Below are 24,340 nucleotides of genomic sequence, written 5' to 3' on the forward strand. Positions count from 1 at the left end.
TGCATAACATAGCATTGAGAGTGTTTAGACAGTGTTGTTCATGGGGGTGGGATTAACTTACTTCTGTTTCTTTGGGCCAGAATAATAATATTAACAGTAGTAAGAAATAAGAAGAATGTATTGAACTAAATATCTCTGCACAGTGGTGAGGCCTGTTGGTCAGGGGCTGAGATAAAAACAGTTTGCAAGTTTGTTGTATTTTATTACATTGTGAGGAACACCTCATAAAGTACATGTGGCACAACAGAAGCAATAATGAAATATAATGAACAGCGATAGACAAATCAACAGGGAACCCAAAGAATTGTATTCAATTACAAAGTGTTATTTTTGTAACATAGTCGTGTTAAAATATTCGGGTGGGATAATCATATATAAAATTATTCTTTAACATCTCATTTGGATGAACATGAACGGATTAGATCTGAGAAGTTTGGTAACAGATTCTTTGAGGAGTAACTATACAAAGTAAAGCAAAACAAGTGTCTCCACTAAACACCTCCACGATAACTTGGTGACATCCATCACCTGCATTATTATCCTGTATATCACCAAGTTTATCAGAGTCCAGCATCACTCCCTTCTGCACATACCTCCACTTTAAGAATATGGACTTTAAAACCCAAAAATCATTGTTGCATGACCAGAAAATTACATCACTCCAAGGAGAAAAGGGAAAACAGATGTTCCCCTTTTCACAGGATTGTCACTGAATTTCATTTCAGTTCTTTTCCTTTCCACATTCCAGCAGCTTCTAGGAAGAGCAGTCAGTTTCTGGTGGCTTTGAAGGAGTTTCCCCTGAAGGTGTCTCACTGGACATCCCAGTATCTCCAGACTCTGCTCCATTGCTCAGTGATAACTTCTCCAGTGCTAAAGGATGGACACAGAGACAATAAGCAAACTCATCCTCATCGTCAATTAAAAGCCACCTGGACAACCAGCAGCAGATCTTCTCCTGTTCTCTATCCTGTTTCCAAACCACTTCAGAAAACTCATCTCTTCACCCTGGCCTTTGACACCTTGTGAGATGTTGCTTTTTAGCTCATTCTATGTTGTTTTTTTAATATAGGGCTGTTTCAATTTGTATGTATTATGTGTAGTATGTGTTTATGTGTATTATGTGTCTGGCTCTCTGTGCAGTTACATCCCATATCGTAGCTGAAGGGGGACTACAAGTCAAGTGGAAATGTGTTATCAGAATTTTTATATATAAAACAAAAGAAACTAAAACAACAACGATGATTTTTCTGAAAAACAGAAAACCCGCAAAATCCAATTTTCCAACATGCACCCGCTTCTACAAAGGTGAAGGTATAAACAGTGCACACCTTCACATATGGACAAAGTCTGTTAAAAGCTCTTTCATTGATCTGCAGATTTCTTCGTACCTTGAAGTGATGCTGAACGGTTGCTAGGTGGTGCTGTGATGCTGTCATCCAGTTCATCTAGGTAGAGTCTGTAGCGATGGCCGCTGTCATCCTCGTACTCCACATTCTCATCATCGCTGTCCACTTCAGGAGCCACATACACGACCTCGAACTCTATCTGTCCTCGCTGACACAGACACAAAGAATTAACCACAAACAGCGATATGCAGGGAGCACGTGTATGTGCGTGCCAGTGTTACCTGCTGAGAGAGAATGGTGACAGCTTCCTTATGTTTGGCATCTCGCAAATTGATGCTGTTGACAGCAAGGATGGCATCTCCAACATGCAGCCCTCCACATCTGTCTGCGGGCTGACTGGGATGGATCTCTGAAATTAAAATGGGAACGCCGTGCTCCTTCCCACCCTGAGAAAGTGAGGCCGAAGGAATGAAATGAGTTGAAAGCAGCTTTAATGCACTATGTCATAATGACACAGATGAACAGCACTATCAGACTGTGTTCTAATGGCGCTTCCATTTCTAAAAGCGATATCACGCAATTGGCTCTTTGAACTCTGGCTGTTACACAACAACTTGTTAATGATATGACACATTGCTCACTACAAAGGTGTATTTCAATTAAATTTCATTTATTTATATACTGCCAAATCACAACAGAAATCACCTCAATGCTCTTTATATTGTAACCTTCATCCTACAATAATCAAACAACCGTCTGAACAAGCACTTGGTGACAGTGGGAAGTCAAACCTCCGGAGGTGAGAGTTGAAGATCTCCCAGACCGGGGCCTACGCCGCACATTCCCAGCTCACGTTTTGGTGCGGCAGGTCTGTCCACCATCCTCCCTCTCCACCTGACCCAACTCACCACTACATGGTGATCAGCTGACAGCTCCGCCCCCTCTTTATCAGTGTCCAGAACACCCGGCAGCAGATCTGATGGTACAAAATCGATCATCGACCTAGGGTGTCCTGGTGCCACATGCACTTATCGTCTTCATTATGGACAAACAGTGATTTGCACAGAAATCCAGTAACAAAGAACTGGTTGTTTCAGATCACCCAGGCTGTTCCTCCCAAACATACCAGATCTCACTGTCATTGCCCACATGAGTGTTGAAGTCTCCCAGTAGGAAGTCACCGGATGAAGCACCCACTCAATGACACCAAGACGGCTATCATTCACTGCATAAAAGCAAATGACATTTAGGACCCGTTCCCCAACCCAAAGGCACAGTGAAGCATCCCTATTGTCCACCAGAAAAACCCCAACGTACTGGCAGCAAGCGCGTGATTACAAGAACCCACCCCTGCCTGCCGCCACCCACCAGAACCCAAGCCGTGCGTTGAGGTTAGCTTGTCTATATCTAGCTGATTTTTCTCAACCTCACACACTAGCTTAGACTCCTTCCTCACCAGAGAGGTCACATTCCATTTAAGTAGCCAGCCTTGTTAGCTGGGGATTAGACAACCACGGCCTCTGCCCCTGAGTGCTGCTCGACACACATTGCACCAAACCCCTACCGCGCTAGGTCCTATGGGCTAAGGCCTGGCTACCAGATGGTATCCCTCTCCGTGACTAGCTACAGGATGGGTCCTCGGTAGCCCTATCTCAGGGCAGGGTACACTGGTCTCTTGGTCTTCTTTTATCCATTGGGGTGGACTGAGTGGCTCGTCATCTGGCCCCAGGGCCACTTTGCACTGGACTCAATGCCTCTTTGGATGGGATCTTCCAAAGTCAAGTGTGAGTTGCTGAGAACATTTTTGGCTGAGGTCACAGACATTGTGAATAATCCACCACTGTTACCTGTGTTCAGTGAACCCACAGATACTTGCACTCTCATTGAGGCTTCATTGCTTACTCAAAAAGTAAGTAGAAAGTGGGTCCATGTCCGACTCCAGTTGGAAAGTTTGGACATACATACTTATTGAAACAGCCTTAGACAAAGTGGACATCTAACCAACTGAAGCTTAAACAAGGATGATAGTGCTTCTTAAAGACAAAGAGAATGCAAGGTGCAAGTAAATGTCACCCCCAAGAAATTGGAGGAGATGGTCCTGCTCATTACCACTGATGACCGAAATATGCTTTGACCGCATCATCTTAGTAGATGAAAACCCCCTAGCTTCAGATGGGGAGTGAACAGAGAACAGAACCTCGATACTCGATACGATAAAGCGCTATACAAATACAGGCCATTTACCATTTACCATTTTACTTAAGTAAGGTTTGATCCAAACATGGCCAGCTGCTGATTAAAAAGATAAAATACTGAGACTTCTTACTGTAATGGAAATTCCTAGACCCTCATGATCCTCTTTGACCAGCACAACCTTTCGGATAGGGCCAACTCCCTGGGTTTTCTTCAGCATGTCTGGATCCTGTAATTACACACAAAAACAACTTTTGGACGCAGAACTAAAGGTACCAACAGCTTTCACTACTTTGTAGTTTTACACTCACATGTCCCACAGGAGAGGGAAGAGGTCTCTTTGGGTCACTTCGACCTCTACATGCTCGGATCACAGTTTTATGGCGGTGAAGGTGAATTTCTGCCTCCAGTTGATTCCAGAGCTTGTCATGTGCTGGCCCTTTCATGTCACGACCCAGTAACTGTATCTGCTGCACCCTGAAAGACAAACCAAGCAAAGATCTAATTACTGTCTGTATGTGCCATTTAATATCTTACTGAAATATGTAAAACATTTGACATCTGTGACATCACTGGTCATAGGTAAGTATAATGCATGGATCACACATTTCAATTCAATATTATTTATATAGCGCCAAATTACAACAGCAGTCGCCTCAAGGCACTTTATATTGTAAGGTAAAGATCCTACAACAATACACACAGAGAAACCCCCAACAATCAAATGTTCCCCTCTGAGCAAGTGCTTGGTGAGAGTGGGAAGGAAAAACGCCCTTTGAACAGGGTGACATTTCTGGCAGAACTAGGCTCTTGCTGGGACGGGCAGCTTGCTGGTTGGGGTTGAGAGAAAGAAAACAGGACCAAATAAAATTAAAAAAACAAAACAAAACAAAAAAAACACACCGTGGAAAAGAACTAGAGATTAATATTGACAAGTGATTAAACACAGAGTGGTGAGTAAGAACAATGAGTGAGATTGGTAACTAAAGAAGAAGCACTCAGTGCACAATGGAAAGCCTCAAGCTGCCTAGACGTATTGCAGCATAACTAATGCTGGGCTTACACTGTGCGATTTTTGAGCCAATTTTGAGTCGTGCGACCGTTTTGGCGATCGGCCCGATTTTGGCCTGCATCGTGTAGTATACGTGGGGTAACGGGAAGCGATTAACTCCTCACGACCAGCTCCCGATCATCAATCGCGACCGTCGTGAGTGTGTCACTGCAGCTTCTCACACTGCGGACGCGCAAACACAAATGTCAGTGTAAAGACGGCGCATCACGGCAGTGCAGTGTGTGATCTGGACACAAGCGATGGAGGCACAACTTGTAGAACTTTGGAAAGCTCATCCGAGCCTTTTCGATGTGGCCTCACAAAATTATCACGACCACAACAACCGTGAAAATAGTCGGATCTACACTGCTGCTTAATCACAGCTGCCTGATTAATTTTTTTCATTAGCAATTTAGCAAAGTTGATGGTGGTGTGTGTGTGTGTGTGTGAGTGAAAGAAAGAGAGGGAGAGCGAGCGACAGAATTTCTGTTATAACCTTCATTTTATGGACGCACAGTGTGAGCACTCAGGTCGCATCAGAGCATCGGGCTGTATAGTGTGAGACCTGCATCGTGACCTACCAACTTCTAACCCCTGCGAGTCAATCGTGCAGTTTGAGCAGAAGCTGAATAACGCGACTGAAAAAAAAAAATCGCACAGTGTAAGCCCAGCTTAAGGGAAGATTCAGGGTCACCTGATCCAGCCCTAACCCTAATTAGCTTTATCAACGAGGAAAGTTAGAAGCCTAATTTTAAAAGTGAAGAAGAGAGTGTCTGTGCCCCAAATCTTGGAGCTGGTTCCACAGAAGACGGGCCGGGAAACTTAAGGAGCTGCCTCTTATTATTGGTTTAGACACCATGTTTTTAAGTTTTTTTGGGGTCAAGTACAAAATCTCAGTTTTATCTGAAATTAGAAGCAGGAAATTCATTCAGGTCTTTATGTCTTTAAAAGATTCTTCCAATAAAGGCTCTGCCTTTCAACAATACTGCCTAAGGGAGGCATATCAAATGTAAACTTTATAGTTAAGCTTTCTGTCCCCATTTACACGAACAAATTGACTTAATAGAAAGATATGATTCAAACCACCGCAGCGGAGTGCCTTAATTCCTAGACTTTAAATAAACTAATCCTCTGCAGATGATTAGTTAGCTGTTTTACAATTACTCTTTAAAGGATTTTTGGTGAATGGGAGTTGAAGATTGGCTCGGCAAATGGTGTAAGTACTGCCACCTTAAAGGCCTGTCGTATGTAGCCCATTAACGGGGATAAACAGAGAGCAATACTCATCTACCCTTTGATGTTGCCTACTAATGAGAAGTGATTACTGTGCTACTGAAACAAGGTCCCCCAGAAGAGACCATTTCTCATTCAAATTTATTTTACACTAGAAACTTCACTTTGGTTTTCAGCAACATAGGTACAAAGACTGATAGACATACGTATAATAATTTCTTGTATTTGTTTATTATACTTGTGTATACATGTTATAGTGTGTGCTTTCCTCTTGCACAGGTCCAAACTGATATTTTAATCTCAACAAAACTGTCACCATTATCATGTTCTCAACATGATTACAGACTACACTAAACCCCATCATTTCACTCTTCTCACATTAGTCGTCACTTCCACTGCATGTAGTCTGTGCCACGTGCCTTCATGTGCATGACTTCCTAATTATTATACTAATTGCTTATTAGAATCATCATCATCATCATCATTATTATCATTATTATTATTATTAGAAGTTACCATAATAGTCTTAGCAAACCTAAACTTTGCACTAAAAATAGTTTGAACTTTAACGTCTTACCTGCCAGCCAGTTCCTTGTCCAAGTATTTAGCAGCCAGTCTGGCGCCGTAGACTTCGGCCTGCAGTACTGCCATGTGCCTGCGAAGGGCCTCGTTTTCTTTCTTATATAGTCTGGTTTCTGCCTCCATTTTTGCCTCTGCTAATTTCTCCTTCTTACTGGCCTCGAGCTCCTGTTCCTAGAACAAACACATACATTGTAAGTACAAAATATTAACCTATTTTATTTTAAAATGAATATTATGAAAATGTAATGTTAAATTTGCAAAAATTAATCATGATTAATTACAAATGTTATATGAGGAGGTTAAACTCTGATTTACATTCACATTAGTCTATGTAATTTTATGTAATTTGCAGAAAAATAACCATGAGAAAACTAGGTACACGGGGATAAACCACAGCTGACAGGCTGATCCCAATCTCACTAATAAATAGAAGACTCTTAATGTGGCATTTTTCAACAATTGTAAATTGAATCTATATCAAACTTTGGACTTGAGGGAGTATAGCACAGTGTTTGATAAGAGATTGCCTTATTGTTGAGGTTTTCAAACCTGTTGCTCATTGACAACTACTGTCCTCTGTTACCTTCCAGTTCAGGCACAATGCAGGCTGCGCTCTTTTGGATTTTTATTCCTGGCATGTGCTGGACCTGCTCGCCCAGTTTGGGGCTCACTGCAATGAGTTCTCCAGTTATCACTTGGTATCTATCACTACAGCCCACTTCCCCTGCTTATCCACCACTACTATGTCTGGCAGGATTTCTCAATATTATCCACTTCTTATATCCGCCAGTGGTACATACCATGGAGGAGCCACACTATCAGTTGTGGCTTGCTGATGAACTCATGGACCTTTGTGTTTTCATCCTGGACATTGGTTCTGGCACTCACTAGTCCTCAGCCACCTTCCATCCGCTTAGTATACAGTCTCAGGGTGCTGGACTTGGGGTAAGGCATCCTCCAAGTCTAGGTCACTAACGCTCACTAACGCATGATAAGACGCTTTCTTGTCTTGATGTCAGTGGCTTCTCTCTCTCTCTCAGGCCAGCTGATTATTCCAGCAGGGTATCTGACGACTGGCAGGTGCTGACTGCCTGGATCTTGATCTTGTACTCTCTGCATGTATTTGATGACTGCAGCTTTCCTAGCAGCCTCCCATTTGTCTGTGGAATTCCCAGGCACTTGTAGCTGTCCTCGATGTCTGCGATGTTGCCTTCTGGTAGTGGAATTCCCTCAGTTCTGACTACCTTCCCTCTCTTTGTTGCCATCCGACTACACTTCTCCAGTTCGAATAACACTCTGATGATGCTGTAGATTCTAGTGATGTGGCTCAGTGAATCGATGTCTCGTTCACTCCTGGCACACACTTCCATGTAGAGGAGGTGGCTGACAATTGCTCCATTCCGTAGTTTGTCTGGTCTGGCTAAGGGAGTTCAGGCCTATGCAGAACAGCAGTAGTGACAGAGCATCTTCTTGTTTAATCTTGTACTTGATAATGACTTTTGCGATTGGCTTGAAGTTGGCCTCTAGTGTTGTTCGCCACATCCCCATTGAGTTCCTGACAAAGGCTCTTAGAGTCCTATTGATCTTGTACAATTGTAGGCATTCCAGGACCCATGTGTGAGGCACTGAGTAGTAGGCTTTCTTGTAGTCAATCCAGGCAGTGCACAGGTTGGTCAGTCTGGTCTTACAGTCTATCTACCAGGAGCTGGTGTTTTGCCCATCTGTCCTTTCTTTTCCCTGCTCCATGTGGTGCTGAGGCAGGTTACTGACCAGCAGTTGAACGGGATTGGCCCGTTTTCAGTTAGCCATTCTGGGTTTGTTTGGTCCATTAGCAGCTGACTCATTTGTTAGTTTGCTAGATGCTCATGGAGCACAGTTACAGTGGGGCAAAAAAGTATTTAGTCAGCCACCGATTGTGCAAGTTCCCCCACTTAAAATGATGACAGAGGTCAGTAATTTGCACCAGAGGTACACTTCAACTGTGAGAGACAGAATGTGAAAAAAAAATATCCATGAATTCACATGGTAGGATTTGTAAAGAATTTATTCGTAAATTAGGGTGGAAAATAAGTATTTGGTCACCTCAAACAAGGAAAATCTCTGGCTCTCACAGACCTGTAACGTCTTCTGTAAGAAGCTTTTCTGTCCCCCACTCGTTACCTGTATGAATGGCACCTGTTTGAACTCATCATCTGTATAAAAGACACCGGTCCACAGCCTCAAACAGTCAGACTCCAAACTCCGCCATGGCCAAGACCAAAGAGCTTTCGAAGGACACCAGGAAAAGTATTGTAGACCTGCACCAGACTGGGAAGAGTGAATCTACAATAGGCAAGCAGCTTGGTGTGAAAAAATCAACTGTGGGAGCAATCATCAGAAAATGGAAGACATACAAGACCACTGATAATCTCCCTCGATCTGGGGCTCCACGCAAGATCTCATCCCGTGGGGTCAAAATGATCATGAGAATGGTGAGCAAAGATCCCAGAACCACACGGGGGGACCTGGTGAATGACCTGCAGAGAGCTGGGACCAAAGTAACAAAGGTCACCATCAGTAACACACTACAACGGCAGGGAATCAAATCCCGCAGTGCCAGACGTGTTCCGCTGCTGAAGCCAGTGCATGTCCAGGCCCGTCTGAAGTTTGCCACAGAGCACATGGATGATACAGCAGAGGATTGGGTGAATGTCATGTGGTCAGATGAAACCAAAGTAGAACTTTTTGGTATAAACTCAACTCGTCGTGTTTGGAGGAAGAAGAATACTGAGTTGCATCCCAAGAACACCATACCTACTGTGAAGCATGGGGGTGGAAACATCATGCTATGGGGCTGTTTTTCTGCCAAGGGGACAGGACGACTGATCCGTGTTAAGGACAGAATGAATGGGGCCATGTATCGTGAGATTTTGAGCCAAAACCTCCTTCCATCAGTGAGAACTTTGAAGATGAAACGAGGCTGGGTCTTCCAACATGACAATGATCCAAAACACACCGCCTGGGCAACAAAGGAGTGGCTCCGTAAGAAGCATTTGAAAGTCCTGGAGTGGCCTAGCCAGTCTCCAGACCTCAACCCCATAGAAAATCTGTGGCGGGAGTTGAAAGTCCGTGTTGCTCGGCGACAGCCCCAAAACATCACTGCTCTCGAGAAGATCTGCATGGAGGAATGGGCCAAAATACCAGCTACTGTGTGTGCAAACCTGGTAAAGACCTATAGTAAACGTTTGACCTCTGTTATTGCCAACAAAGGTTATGTTACAAAGTATTGAGTTGTATTTTTGTTATTGACCAAATACTTATTTTCCACCCTGATTTACGAATAAATTCTTTACAAATCCTACCATGTGGATTCATGGATTTTTTTTTCACATTCTGTCTCTCACAGTTGAAGTGTACCTCTGGTGCAAATTACTGACCTCTGTCATCATTTTAGGTGGGGGAACTTGCACAATCGGTGGCTGACTAAATACTTTTTTTGCCCCACTGTAGCTTCTGTATGTTAGACTCCTGGTCCCCTCCCCAGTCGGACCAGGAGTGATATGTTCTCGTTAAATTTCTGGCTGTCTAAGTGGTGTCCAAAAAGTTATTAAACTTAGAACAAGATCTTCCACTCCAGCTTGTTAATGAGCCAAAGACCCAGACATGGTCTTAATTCATTCGAAAGCCTGATGGTTAGCCTTGTCCATGCAAGCTGGAAACCTCAAAAACAGTGTTATTTGTTGTTATCTATGGGCCTTACTCAGAGTTTCTATCTGACTTCTCAGATGTTTTGATTTGGTACTCAGCTCAGCTAAAATAATTAGTGGGGGTGATTTTTGCATTGATGTAGATATTAAAAATGACAGCCTCAACAAGGCCAATTATTAGAAATAAGTGTCTTCTTTCAAAAAATAAAAGAACGCACTCAACACTTAGTCTTACTCTAGATCTTATTATGATATATGGCAAAGCAAATGAACATTAACAGTATTCCCTGAACACCATTTTTTGTCTGATCATTTCTTAAATTTACAACAGTGGATTACACAGCAGTAATGAATTGATTTCATGACACTTGTTTATAGTGTCACAGCTTCACTGCATAAAATGCTGGATACTGTAGCTGCTCTGAAAAGGAAAACCTCAAATCAGAAGTACTTGACTCCTTGGTATAACTCTCAAACATGCACCTTAAAGTAGATAATTCATGGTCGGGAGAAGAAATGACATGTCACTAATTTAGAAGATCATCATTTAGCCTGAAAAAACTGGTCTTTACACTATTAAAAACAGTAGTTAAACCATTTTAACTACTTTAAAGTAGTTAAAATTGCCCATCACAGTACAGAAACTGCTTTAGTGAAGGTTACAAATGATCTTCTTATGGCCTCTGACAGTGGACTCATCTCTGTGCTCGTCCTGCTAGACCTCAGTGCTTGTCCTGCTAGACCTCAGTGCAGCATTCAATACAGTTGTCCATAATGTTTTATTACCGCTATTAGAACATGCTGCAGGTACTAAAAGTCCTATGCTGCAGTATTGTGAATCTCATCTGTATAATACACTCGAATTTCTTCATGTAAATGGAGAGACCTCTTCAAACACTAAGGTTAATTATGGAGTTCCACAGGGTTCAGTGCTAGGACCAATTCTGTTTATGTTTTACATGCTTCCCTTAGGCAGTATCATCAGAAGGCATAGCATATATTTTCACTGCTATGCAGATATCCAACTTTATCTATTCCTTATGCCAGATAACACATACCAATTAGTTAAACTGTGGGAATGTCTTAAAGACAAAGACGTGGATGATATTAGACTCCATCAGAGTATTATTGTGTGCAAATGTTAGATAGAAAGCAGAAAAAAGAAAAAGGCTATATAAAAACAGTTCATTTACCATTCCATTTGTGCAATATTAATTAAAAACATACTGTCTCAGAGTGACACTGAAAAACTAGTTCATGGACAACTATAATTCATTATTATCAGGATGTAGGGATGGGTACCGGTATCCGGTTCTGACATAAACGGTAGTAACCAGACCAAAAAGCGGTGCTTTATTTCGGTGTTTTGTTTTTTTTCCTGAGATATCATACACTTTGGATTCTAGCCAACCATTTTACCTTTCCAAGGATAGTAGGTGGGCCCAGGTACATATGTTCTTTTAGAGCAGAGCTACAGATTAAAAATGCCCAAGGCGAAGTGGTCAAAAGTCTGGCTGTACTTCACAGCAAAAGATGCAAACTCAGCAGCCTGCAACAAGTGCTTTAAGGTGATACTGTGCAAAGGAGGTAACACCTCGAAGCTGACAACGAACTTGGCGATGCATAGCGTTTTTTTAAAAGCTGAGAAATGCACCGTATTTGATAGCTTGCTGCGAGACCTCACACCGAGCACATCTACTGCGGGTGTGGTGCCTGTTATCGGACCCGGAGCAACATCCCCCAAAAACCCGAAGAGGAGAGTCCAGGCCGCTAGCCCTGCCGGTGCAGCAGAAATGATGACGGATGATGATGGCAGCAGCAGCCGTTCTTCTCTGCGTGAGTAGCTTAATGTTGTTCGTGTGTAATTTACGTTTAGTAGTTAACCACATTAATAAATTAATGCACGTAAGGTGAACTAGCAAACAGCGTTGTAGTTACATGCGGCTGTCTTCTTGTTTGATGGCAGATACTCCCTTCACCCTGGCCAAAAAGGCTAAAATGACCAAAGAAAAAGTGGAAAACAGCTAAACATGAGAGGTTTTTGGACAAAGTTTGTGTTCTCCATTCTTTAAGCACCGGTTCGAGCACCGTTTAGTACCGGTTTGGCACCGGTATCGGATAAAACCTAAACGATACCCATTCCTATCAGGATGTCTTAAAAACTCGCTGGAAAGCTTTCAGCTCATCTAAAATGCTGCAGCAAGAGTACTGACAGGTACTAGACAGACAGCATATTTCTCTTACACTGGCTTTTCTTCAATCCAGGATCAAATTTAAAATCCTTCTCATCACATTAAAGATCTTGAATAATCAGGCCCCATCTTATAGTACTAACCTGATAGTACCACATGACCCCATTACAGCACTTCACTCTTAGACTGCAGGATTACTTGTGTCTCATAGGGTATTTAAAATTAGAACGTGAGGCAAAACCTTCATCTCCCACGCCTCTCGACTCGGCACCGTTTGCCATGGCTTTTTGGGTTTTCCATTAGGTTACAGTACCTGGTACCAGGTACTTTCTAAGTAGGTACTACAATGTTATCATTGTCACACTGCATGCCACTGATTGGTTGGTCAGCAGCATCACTCAATGAGTCATGAAAGTATCTTGATCACAAAAATTAAAACCACCATTTTTGAAACCTGGCAAGGGGGGAAATGGCTATAAAAAAACAAAAAAAAACAATGCCGTGGTCCCCAAGTCTGATGAAAAGCCACACACTGAGCAGCAGGTATGTTCTTGCCTCGATGTCCACCTTTGTTGTCCACGCCCAGATGCGTTGCTATGACGACAAGCACGCACACTGGGTTGTAATGGAAAACCAGGTGATCCAAGTTAGCTCGTGGTGATCTGTGGCAAGTCAATTAGTAGGTACTAATAGAAAAGGGGCTTTAAACTGAACAGTTTTGAACTGGTTTATTCTCCTGGCTTCTATCTCTGGGTTACCTCGCCAAGCAGCTGCCCAAGGCTCTGAGTCTTTGCTTGACAGTTTCTAAGGCCTCAGGACAACTTGCAGCATTTCTTAGGTACCCCTTTTTGCAGTTCCAATAGTTGCCAAGTTTCCTTTGTGCTGCCTTGAGCTTGCCTTTCTCAGTGAAGAATACTGCTCCTTGTGGTTGTTCATCATGTAGCCAAGCATTTCAGTGATCACTGCTGCTGCGGTGTAGATCAGCCAGCTGCTTTCAATAACCGTCGCATTAGGAATTGTCCATAATGCTGCTTTCACATCTTTTAGAAGAACTTCAGAGTTTATTTCAGGTAGTCGTAGTAATTGGACATGGAGGGTCCAGGTTTCCAGCGTAGCCATGATCCTCCATCTCCTCAGGTCAGCTGCTCGCACCTCCAACGCATTCAACACACCAGCTGTTCTTGGGGCTTGGTGGGTGGGAATACCACAGGGACATACCACTTTAGGTGTTTACCCATGAGTGTCTATGATCAATCATGACAGTCTGTGATTTCTACAATGGATGTGAGACAAATCCTACTGTGAAAGTGACTAAAGGTCAAGCTGCAGGCCTGATAACGTCCCTGTCTGTGTACTAAAAGTGTGCCAATCGGCTAGTTGATGTTTTTACTTTATACAAGCAACTTTCACAAGAATGTGTTCCCACCTGTCTTAATACAGCCACTATTGTTACTATGCCACTAGATAACAATGCTGCTTATTGACTTGAGTATTTAACACATCTCCTAGCTAGAAGGGCACCTACACAGAAAGTAGTTTGCTTACAGCTTTGAAACTCACAGTTGATCACTGATTGCAGGCTTTGGTTCTTTGGCTAACTCTGATTTAGTTAACACCCTATCATATGTAAATCAACAAAAGCTTGCATTTTTCATTGGTAGTTAAGAACAGTTTAACTCGAGCCACTTTGATTGCATTGTCAGCAGTTATTTTAAGCATTGTCTCTGACCCTGATTCCCACACTCTGCAAATGGACACTGAACTTCCTCATAAACAAATGTTGAAAACGGCGCAGTCACACCACTTCTTTGACTTTAATTTTCGAAAGTCAAACCCAACAACTGCATTTGCATTTTGAAGTATCCTTGGGCACATGATGCATGTAAAGAGTACAGTGTGTGTGTGTGTGTGTGTGTGTGTGTGTGTGTGTGTGTGTGTCTATATATATATATATATATATATATATATATATATATATTTATTAAGTGTAAATGGTTGAAATGAGGCATGTAGCTACATTTTCTGGGAAAGACACCATTACACCGACTTACCAGCTCTTCTAAGATTGGTGTAGGCTTTAAAGGAAAATATACAGAAAAAGAAAAGAAAAAAGTCTTTGATTAGAGAAATTGGTACAAAAAGCATTAGAAAGGTTACAAAGCATCAGATATACAGCAGCAGACACCAACCTTGTACAATTTCAACCAGAAATTTAGATTCATCCCTCCATAAAATCTGTTTTATTTTTAGTCTAATTCTTGTATAATTTATCAGCATTTTCTCCAGCCAGCCTGCCTGAGATCATTTCTGAAAAGGCTTCAGTAAATAGTAGATGTATAAACTTAAGGATATGCATTTCTCACAGGTTAGTTTTAATCTGTTTAATTACTGTATGGGGGGCATGTGCAGTTTTTATTTAAGTTAAATATAATGTTTCTTTTACATCTAGTTTTAGTTTTTAATTGACTATAATAACCTTGCTCTGAACCAGGTCAACATCCGATCTGTGACCCCTTCAGCCCTGCATTTCTCCAACTACAGTCCTAAACCATTTATACTTTGTGTAAATTTTTTTTAACATAAAGGGGCTAAAATAAGTATTGAACAATTTTATAAGTTAAGATATTTTTGATGGTCCCACTGACATGAAACTCTCACCAGATGTTGGTAAAAACCCATCCAGTCATCATATGCAAAGAAATCAAACCATAAATGACATTATGTGTAATAATGAGAAATGACAGAGGGAAATAGTATTGAACACACTTACTGAAATGTATTTAATACTTGGTCCAAAAAGCTTTGTTGGTGACAGCTTCAAGACACCTCCCGTATGGAGAAATTGCATTTCTGTGATTTTGGCTCCGTGGGCCACTTCCATTAACTCTGAGCTTTAGGTTTTTTTTCCTTATAGATTTTCAGTTGGATTCAGGTCAGCTGATTGGACCGGACCATTCTAACAGATTTATTTTCTTTCACTGAAACCACTTGACAGTTTCCTTTGGGGTGTGTTTTGGATCATTGACTTGCCTCCACCCTTAGATGGCAGCAGATTTTTTCAATCAGGAATGTCTACATTTTTCCACTCATCCTTCCTTCAATTATATGAAGCGTGCCAGTGTTTTATGCTGATAAACAGCCCTACATCATGATGTTTCCACCTCCAAACTTCACTCTGGCTATGGTGTTTTTGCGGCAGTGCCTTTTGACCTCCAAACATGGTGCATATTACTTTTAAGACTAAGCAACATGGCTGCTCCAGCCTGCACGCCAAATACCCTTGGGCAAGATACTAACCCCAAGTTGCTTGCCGGTGCATCCATAAAAAGTACTTAGAAAAAAAACATAGAACAAAGTGTTTATATGAACGGTCAAATGAGGCAAGTCGTATAGAGCACTTTGAGTGCTCAGTTAAAGTGGAAAAGTGTTATTAGAAACAGTCCGACTGCTCTGCCCTCTGTAGTCATTTAGACATTTGAGCATCTGGTACTATCCCATCTCCTGGATCCCTGCAGTTTGCCTAAAGAGTCAATAGGTCCGTAGTCAATGCAGTTAACATGGCACTGCACTTCATCCTCCAGCATCTGGACTCTGCAGGAACCTATATCAGGCTAGTTTGTGGACTTGAGTTCCACTTTTAATGCCGTCCTCCCAGCTCTACTACAAGACAACTCTCACAGCCAAATTTTCCGCTTACACCTGCAGAAGGATCACCGAATTACTGTCTAGGCAGGCATGTCTCACTTTCAACGCATCAGCACCTGTTCTCCTCAGGGCTCTGTACTTTTTCCTCGGCTCTTCTCCCTGTACACCAACATTTGAACCTCTTATTGCCAATCTGTCAAACTCCTTAAGTTTGCAAATGACAAACTCATCGGGCTCATCTCGGGTGGAGATGAATCTGCCTATAGGAGGGAGATGACAATTTCCTTGGAACCATCACCTCCCAGGACCTAAAGTTTGAGCTAAACATCAGCTCACTAACCAAGAAGGCACAGCAGAGGATGTACTTCCTGCATCGGTGGAAAAAAATACAAGCTGCCAAAGTCAATGATGATGCAGTTTTACTCCTCCATCATTTAATCTATCCTCACTTCCTCCATCACCATCTGGTACGCTACTGCCACTACCAAGCACAAAGGCAGACTGCAGCGTATCATCCGCTGCACTGAAGAGGTGACTGGCTGCAATCCTGTACACCCTCCAGGACACTGAATCAGGCAAAGAAGATTGCTGCAGGATGCTGTGGTCAATCACAACCAACACCTCACGCCACAAGGACAGTTTCTTTCCCCTGCTATGTTGGATTACTTAACACCACCCCTTCAATCCGCTTACTGCTCAGTTAACATGCTGCAGTAACAAATTTACTTACTCAGGTTTTATTACACACATGTTTTGTCTACATTGCACCCTTTAGATCTAGAGCATATTCTATTTCTGTACAATTAGTTTTGCACCATGACACCATTTTTGCTCTCTTTAGTGTCACTTGGGAAATAGTTTTTAAAATGCCAAATTTTCGCAGGGGAGTTAATAATTCTAGTCTTGGCATGTCCCAGCAGGAGGAGGCCCTGGGGCAGACCCAGGACAGGCTGGAGAGATTATATCTCTCAGCTGGCTAACGTTAGCCTCTGTGATAACTGATTCTTGTTGAGGGGTGTTATAGTCTAGCGTCACTTAGCAGACGTTAGTTGTCTCAGAGCCCAAAGACAACTGTTAGCAGGCTCAAGTCATCTAAGAGACCTCCATCAGCTTTGAAAGCACATGTGTGGACTTATTTTGGATTCAGAACAAAAGAAGGCAGTAAAGACTATGACAAGAGCTATGCAGTCTGTAAAATCTTCACCGCCAGAGTCAAATACTCGGGTAACACAACAAATTTACAAGTACATGTGTCTAGACACAATAGCGACGTAGGGTCAAATTCTAATTTTAAAATGAAATGAGGTGTTTAACGGACAATTAAAGAAGTTAACTTTTCGAAACTACCAGCAACTTCAACTCGTGCAACAAAAAAAGATAGCGCAGTCCGTACTTGTTTTTATTTGCAAAGACATGCGCCCTCTGAGTGCTGTGGAGAATAAATAATTTTGTAATATGATTAAAACACTGGAGCCCTGTTGCACTGTTCCCTCCCGACAACACTTCACGGACATACTCTGCCAAAGTTGTATCAAGAAGGCAAAGCGACAGTGCTGGACTGTCTCAGCTCAGCACAGACAGTTTCTTTGACATGCGACCCTTGGACTTCGAGAGCCACTGAATGGTAGGCCACTGTTACAGCACATCACAAAACTGATCAGTGGAACCGTCAGTCACACAGGTGAACAAATTCCCCTTTTCAGGTTGCACAAAAAGTGTTCTATTGATGGACACTGCAGAGCTGTACTTTCTTTTATTAGCACTTCATTTTAATAGCACTTTATATTGTCAGTGTTTACTCAGATGAATTCTTCATGCAATTTCATTTTTGATTTATATTTGTTTGTGTTAAGGTAACATAAAAAAGTGCTTCGTTTTGATGCTGCAGAGAGCATTTTTTGGATTAGTATTTTAAAAGTACTCAATAAGTACATCAACATTTCATTGTTTACTTTTTTCATGTTAAAGAAATAGTCGATATATCAGTAAAGCTGTTTTGTTTGTTTATTTGACATGGCTTCTGATAAGGCAGATGTTAATTTTTCTCCATTCATTTTGAACTTAAAGAGAGAGTGTTTTGTTTCCTCCAGTGAAATGTATCCCTCTATTTTAGTTGAGATAGCTCATGCCAAGCATTTAACAGTTTGGACTGTTTACTGTGAATTTTCCTACACTTAAATTCAGTCTTAATAAACACAAATAGTGTCTGGCTTTTAGTATCGCAATCTATCGTATGGTCTCCCCTGTATTGTGATACATATTGTATCGCTAGATTCTTGCCAATACACACCCCTAACGGAGATGTTTATTTCTGTTTTCCAGCAGAACTTGGCACCTGTCCACAGCACTGAAACTACTACAGTATGCTTACAGTGTTGTTATTCTGCTTGCCGGGGAGTGTTATTGTTGATTAAGACATTAGAAAGACAGAAAAACAGTAAGAAGACCTGGAGTAGAAAGACGAAAGGAGTAAACAGGAATGAAATTTCTCTTGAAATTGTAATGTTACCTCAAAGGAACATACGTGTCTTGGTCCGAGTACAAGAATGACATTGACTTTTTTAATTACAGGCGCATCACTAAGCTGTACACTGTAATGCTATGTCAGCAAGCATGTCTGATACACGTACCTAACGTCTTAGACTGAAAACAGAAGACTAGGTTGTCAGTGACAGTGTATTACTCAATGATTGTATAATAAATATGTCATCTTCACTCACTGCAGCCAATCAGTAACTCTGTTACTATTGTTAAATGATTACAAAGGAGTAAACAGGAATGAGAAGTTCCAGTCTGGTTTTAGAGCTCGGCATAGCACAGAAACCGCCCTTCTGAGAGTTTTTAATGATTTGCTTTTAACTGTTGACTCTGGTTGTGCTGCTGTCTTAGTAACCCTGGACCTGACAGCAGCCTTCGACACTGTTGATCACAACATACTGCTATCCCGCCTTCAACATTGTGTCAGTTTAAAGGGCACTGTCTTAAAGTTTTTCCAGTCCTATTTGAATAATAGGAGTTTTTCTGTTCACCTTGGTGAACTGTCATCTCCCAGAGCTCCTTTAACCTGTGGCGTACCTCAGGGGTCCATACTAGGCCCCCTGTTGTTTATTCTGTACTTGCTCCCTCTGGGCGATGTGCTCCGTAAACATAATGTGTCCTTCCACATCTTTGCCGATGATATTCAGATCTACCTCCCTCTGAGGTTGAACTGCAATGTTTCTTTGCAGCCGCTACTCTCCTGCTTGTCTGACATTAAGACTTGGATGACTCTTAACTTCTTACACCTTAATGAAAGCAAAACTGAAGTCATTGTGTTTGGGCTTCCTAAAGATCCCAACTTCTCTCTTGACTTTTTGGGACCCCTAACCTCCGATTGCACTTCTTCCATTAAGAGTCTTGGTGTTATTTTTGACAATGCTTTTAAACTTGATAAACAAATTAGCTCTGTAGTTAAGGGATCTTTTTATCATTTGCGGATTTTAGCCAAAGTCAAGTCTTACCTTTGCAGGAACGATCTAGAAAGAGTGGTCCATGCTTTTATTACTTCACGGCTAGACTACTGCAATTCCCTCTATGCTGGCCTAGATCGTTCCTGTCTACATCGCCTTCAACTGGTGCAGAACGCTGCCGCTCGCCTGTTGACCGGTTCAAAAAAAAGAGACCACATCACTCCGGTTCTCTGCTCTCTCCACTGGCTCCCAGTTGCCTTTAGGATTGATTTTAAAATCTTATTGCTGGCTTTTAAGGTTTTAAATGGCACTGCACCTTCTTACCTGTCAGAACTCCTTAGTACTTATCGCCCCAGGAGATCTTTGAGGTCAGCCGACCTGATGCTTTTAGATGTTCCCAGGTATAAATTAAAGACAAAGGGAGAGAGGGCGTTTGCTGTGGCTGCACCCAGACTGTGGAACAGTTTACCTCCTCACGTCAGACTCTCCAAAAGCCTAGAAACTTTTAAAACCGCTCTTAAAACTCACCTCTTTTCATTGGCTTTTAGAAAGGTTTAATTTATTTGTTTTATATATTTTTATTTTATTTTTATCAGCGAGGTGTTATTACGAAATTGTGTTCTATTGTATTTTTATCTGTATTTACTGTACAGCACTTTGGTCAGCCTTGGTTGTTTTTAAATGTGCTCTATAAATAAACTTGACTTGACTTGACTTGACAAAGGCTGATTGACTGTATTACAGCCGTTCTTCCTACCAGTTTATCTTTGATGCTATCCGACTCCTCAGCTTGGCCTTGCTTGACATGAAGCTGCAGTTGGAGAGCATGAAGCTGCAGGAGCAAGTCGTGGACCTCCCTTTCTGCCACCACCCGTGCAGCTTTAGCTTCGGTCAACTCTGAGCGCAAGTCCACCAGCTGAGCCTAGAGTGAAAGGAAACAACAGAGGGATGGGGCACAGGAAGCAGATGTGTTAGGTGGTTTAAAGGGGCATGGGTCTCAGATCACAGCATCACTGTTTTCGTAGTTTGCAAAACCCAAATCTTACAGTACATACTTTTTTTTTCTTTGTAATTTATGAGTATTAATTATTAGTTACTGTGCGGAAACATTACGATCCCATAAATTTAGCACAACAATGTATTCATGTGGTATTCTAAAGGTCTTTAAAGAAAATAACATATTACATATCCAGGGCTCTAGAGTGCAATCAATTTGGTCGCAAATGCAGGCTAATTTCTCAATGGTGCTACTAAAAAAAATCCCTGCGACCAGCTGTTCGAGTAAAAAACAAACAAAAAAAACAAAAAAAAAACCTCTGAAAGGCTCTGTGGCCAACAGCAGACAACATTATGCCCATATCATAAAGGTGCTGCTTAGAGTAGCTGAATGTGCTGCTGAAGCCCCGCAGCACCGACTCTGTGCTGCTGCTACCTTTTGCACTGGTGCACCTAAGAAAAAAAGTTAGGTGCACCAGTGCAACCATGGCAAAAAGTTAGTCTAGAGCCCTGATGTATTTGTTTATTAAAAGCTCTTTATCAAAAGATCTGCAGATGTGTCATTTAGTACTTGAATTAAAGAGGCGGAAAAGATGAAACACTGTTTCACACAAGCCAAGTCTGCCTGACCTTCAGGACATTAATTCATGGACAGACATTCTGTAGCAAAAACAGGGAGAACATGCCAACTCCAGACAGAAAAGGCGGTGACCTTCCTGCGCCTTCTGCTGTAATAGACGCACGTTGAGTAGGGGTGAGTTTCAATAATCAATTTTCCGATTAAAATTGATTTTGGCTTGAATAAAGCAATTCATAAAAATCCTGAATTGCTTTTTAAATATAAATGTATTTTGCCCGAAACGCCAGAATCTCAGGTTAAAGCTCACAAAACTATTTCAACAACCTCCAAACAGCTAAAACAGTAAATGAGTGCAGGTAAACGTATTCCGCACAAACATGTAAACACAAAGCGCAGACCTGACGCATCAAAATCAGTGAGATGTCAGCTTTCTCACCTGAAAGCCAACACCTCACAGCTTCTGCTGCGTCTGGTCGACGCTCTGTGTTTACGTCCTTTTTTTTGTGCTGGGTTCTGAAGCTGCTGTTTCATCACTCTCCAACTGAAACTGACTGAATCAGCAGCAAAAGAAGATCAAAACTAAGCTTTACATTCCGCTTCACTTAAACATAGTCATGAATTCCCTCTTACTTTTGCTGTTTTTCTTCCACCACGATAAAAAAAAAAAAAAAAAAAAAAAAAAAATCACACTTTTAAAAAATGCTTTTTAAAATTATGACAAATTGCAAAATGCCTCTGTGACTTTGCTCTGCTTCACGAGCAGGTTTTCTTCCGTTTTTGTTCTACTGCTGAATATTTTTAAGGTTAACTGATATAAAAAGCCAGGCCAGGAAAATCTCCTTCATGTTTTTCTGTGTTTTATCCTCAGTTACTTTGACACAAAGGCATCTGCTGTGATGCTTACACCTCTGATGACGTCTCAAAAGTGTCAGTACTGATAAATAAGATAAGATAACTCTTTATTGTCATTGCACAGTCATACATAGTACAGTAGTACAATGAAATTGGAAAACTGTCCTACGTCGGCACTACATATAACACAACACGACACGATATGACACATCACAACGCAACACAAACAACACAATATATTAACTTAGTATAAAAAAAAGAAGAATAAGTGTATGTGTATTGCACACTGTTATTATTGCACATTATGATCAGAATTATAATATTTCTGAGGAAAAATTTCCCCGATTCAAATCTAATTGAAATCGGTGGATCGAATCGAATCGGGACCTTGTGAATCAGAATCGAATCAATTCTAGAAATCAGTGATGATACCCAGCCCTATTGCTGAGCTAACAAAACTGTACAATCACAACATTTTTGTCAAAACACAAGTTATGTTTAGTCATTTTTCTCAGTGCATCTGTCCTGACCCCTCCTTGATCCACTTCTGTTCCACCACTGGAAAACATTTAGAAACAAGGTTCAAAGTCTAGGACAGAGGGTTGCTCCATCTGATAGATGGATGGCACAGTGTATATGCATTGTTTAACAAGTTTAACAGCTGGCAGGGTGAATCACCATGATAACAAGCTAAGCTGGAAGAAGCAGGGTTATCTCTAAGCAGGAAATACCACTGGTTCATGCGGATGTCACTCGCACCTGTATCACCTATTTAAACATTGTAAACATAAACATATAGCCCATAATGACAATATTCACAAATGGCAAAGCTTCTTTAGACATGACAACACACCCTAATTACACAGCAAACATTGCTGGGGAAATGCCAAGGAGTTCAGGTGCTGACTTAGTCTTTAAAGCCCCTCTCATTCAAAAGAAGCCTGGGGCCTGCCGACTTACAGACCGAGTCTGACAGCTTTGTGGAAACGTACGGAAGCTTTGAACGGCCTAAACAATAATATGTGTTGGAGCGGATTAGCCTGTTGCTTTAGGTTTGTATTGTTCAAAAATGTCTCAGGCTTTTAATCATGTCTTTATAGTGAGAGCCTTTTTGATTTGTCAAATTAGTAATGACAGGTCGTGTTCTTGAAACAAAAACACACAAATTATTATAATAATATTAATAAGAGAGACACAATACGGATAAGTGAATGACAGTGATAGTGTTTTTAGTTTTATGTTAACATTTACAGAAAAAAATGAAGGGCACTCCAGAAAACAAACGAGACATTACACCACACAATCCTGATTACATCTAAAGAAAAGATAATCATTGTCACTTTAAGGCCATGACGTAATAATCGAAAAATTCTGAAATTCATTTATTTATTTAAAAAAAACGTTAGCGCTACATAATTATAAAGGATATTTAATAAAGCGGTCAAAGACACCTGAGAACATGTTCTGTATCTAGAAGACAAATGAATGTGAAGTATGCTAACACCTATGTTGGTTTCAATGACCAAACGAAGGCTGCTGTGGATACCATAACCCATGTGATCACAGTTTACAGGTCGGTGCCACAGATGGATAGAAACCCTCAGAAGCACAGGGAGGACACCAAAACACAGGAGTGACTGAAGCCCTGAAAACACCAGTGCTGCTCTGTGGCATTAGTCACTCTGTTGAATCTTGAGTGGAGTCGGCGTGATCATTTCATTAACAGGAAACCCGCTTCCTAATATTAACCGCTCTTCTTAGACGAAATACTAACCTCTAGTTTATGGTTGAGCTGGAAGACAGTCTGAGTTTTATGACAGAGCTGAGCGAAACAAGAGCTGAGGCTGGTCATCTTCTGCCGACCCTCATACGTTATATCCACTTGATCTGGATCTATTTCTCCAAGCAACAGATCCACATCCACGAAAGCCTTATCAAATTCCTTCTCCAGCACTTCTAGCCATCGAAACATGGACATACTGGGGACAAGGCCCGAGTGCTGGCCCGATGGGGAGCATCCAGTCGAAGCAGACATGGTTAGAGCAAGGTAACGCTGATGTTAGCTTTGTGCTAACTTAAAAAATGATGACAAATTAATCTCTGTCAACACCGTTAAAATATCGCTGTAATGTGATGAACACTGTGTTGGTCCGTAGACTTAAAATTCCCGAAAGAAGCAACGTCTAACCAGAACGTCCCACATCAGATTCACGATTTCATCCAAGCAGCCACTACGCAGAAAGCGGCATACAAGAGACCTACGACTACTCCTTCCGCTACTGTGGAACTGTTCCCTGTGGGTGTTCTAGGAACTGCTATTGGACCTGTCGACGTCGTACCGGAAATACACGTTAACGCAGAGCTTGTTCCTGTTCTTACTTTCACAATTAAAGTCTTCTAATGCGAGGAATTTTGTATAAATAATTAAATAACATTATTTATGAATAATATAATTTTAGTAATCTCGGGGCTTTCGTGACATTTGCAAGTTTAATGACTTACTGTGTAGTGTTCCAGTAACACGTATTGTGTAGT

General features: G+C 41.5%; 1 protein-coding gene across 2 annotated transcripts; it reads right to left on the reverse strand.

Moving 5' to 3' along the window:
* gopc (golgi-associated PDZ and coiled-coil motif containing) lies at window positions 1-24,086 on the reverse strand. 2 transcript variants are annotated; one of them, XM_085372539.1, is made up of 8 exons: window positions 23,580-24,086; window positions 20,135-20,299; window positions 6,401-6,570; window positions 3,851-4,016; window positions 3,673-3,768; window positions 1,628-1,792; window positions 1,389-1,554; window positions 1-870 (listed from the first exon to the last, which is right to left on the reverse strand). In XM_085372539.1, exons 1-8 carry the CDS (start codon window positions 23,838-23,840, stop codon window positions 755-757), a joined length of 1,305 nt encoding a protein of 434 aa, XP_085228665.1. In that variant the 5' UTR covers window positions 23,841-24,086; the 3' UTR covers window positions 1-754. The 2 variants fall into 2 exon arrangements, with proteins under 2 accessions (XP_085228665.1, XP_085228664.1); XM_085372538.1 differs by having other exon boundaries at window positions 6,401-6,576.
* Between the last annotated feature and the right edge of the window lie 254 nt (window positions 24,087-24,340).

This window comes from Diplotaxodon limnothrissa, linkage group LG15, assembly GCF_057381915.1.
Source record: "Diplotaxodon limnothrissa isolate DT_005_m linkage group LG15, D_limnothrissa_male_GT1.1, whole genome shotgun sequence".
NCBI lineage: Eukaryota > Metazoa > Chordata > Actinopteri > Cichliformes > Cichlidae > Diplotaxodon > Diplotaxodon limnothrissa.

What these genes read in the sequence shown, in the direction of transcription:
- gopc (XM_085372538.1), bottom strand. Translation starts at nt 23,840, where the DNA reads ATGTCTGCTTCGACTGGATGCTCCCCATCGGGCCAGCACTCGGGCCTT. An exon ending in AGCTCAACCATAAACTAGAG is followed by an intron (nt 20,300 to 23,579) that starts GTTAGTATTTCG and finishes CTTTCACTCTAG; the next exon opens with GCTCAGCTGGTGGACTTGCG. An exon ending in GTCTAGGAATTTCCATTACA is followed by an intron (nt 1,793 to 3,672) that starts GTAAGAAGTCTC and finishes TCACTTTCTCAG; the next exon opens with GGTGGGAAGGAGCACGGCGT.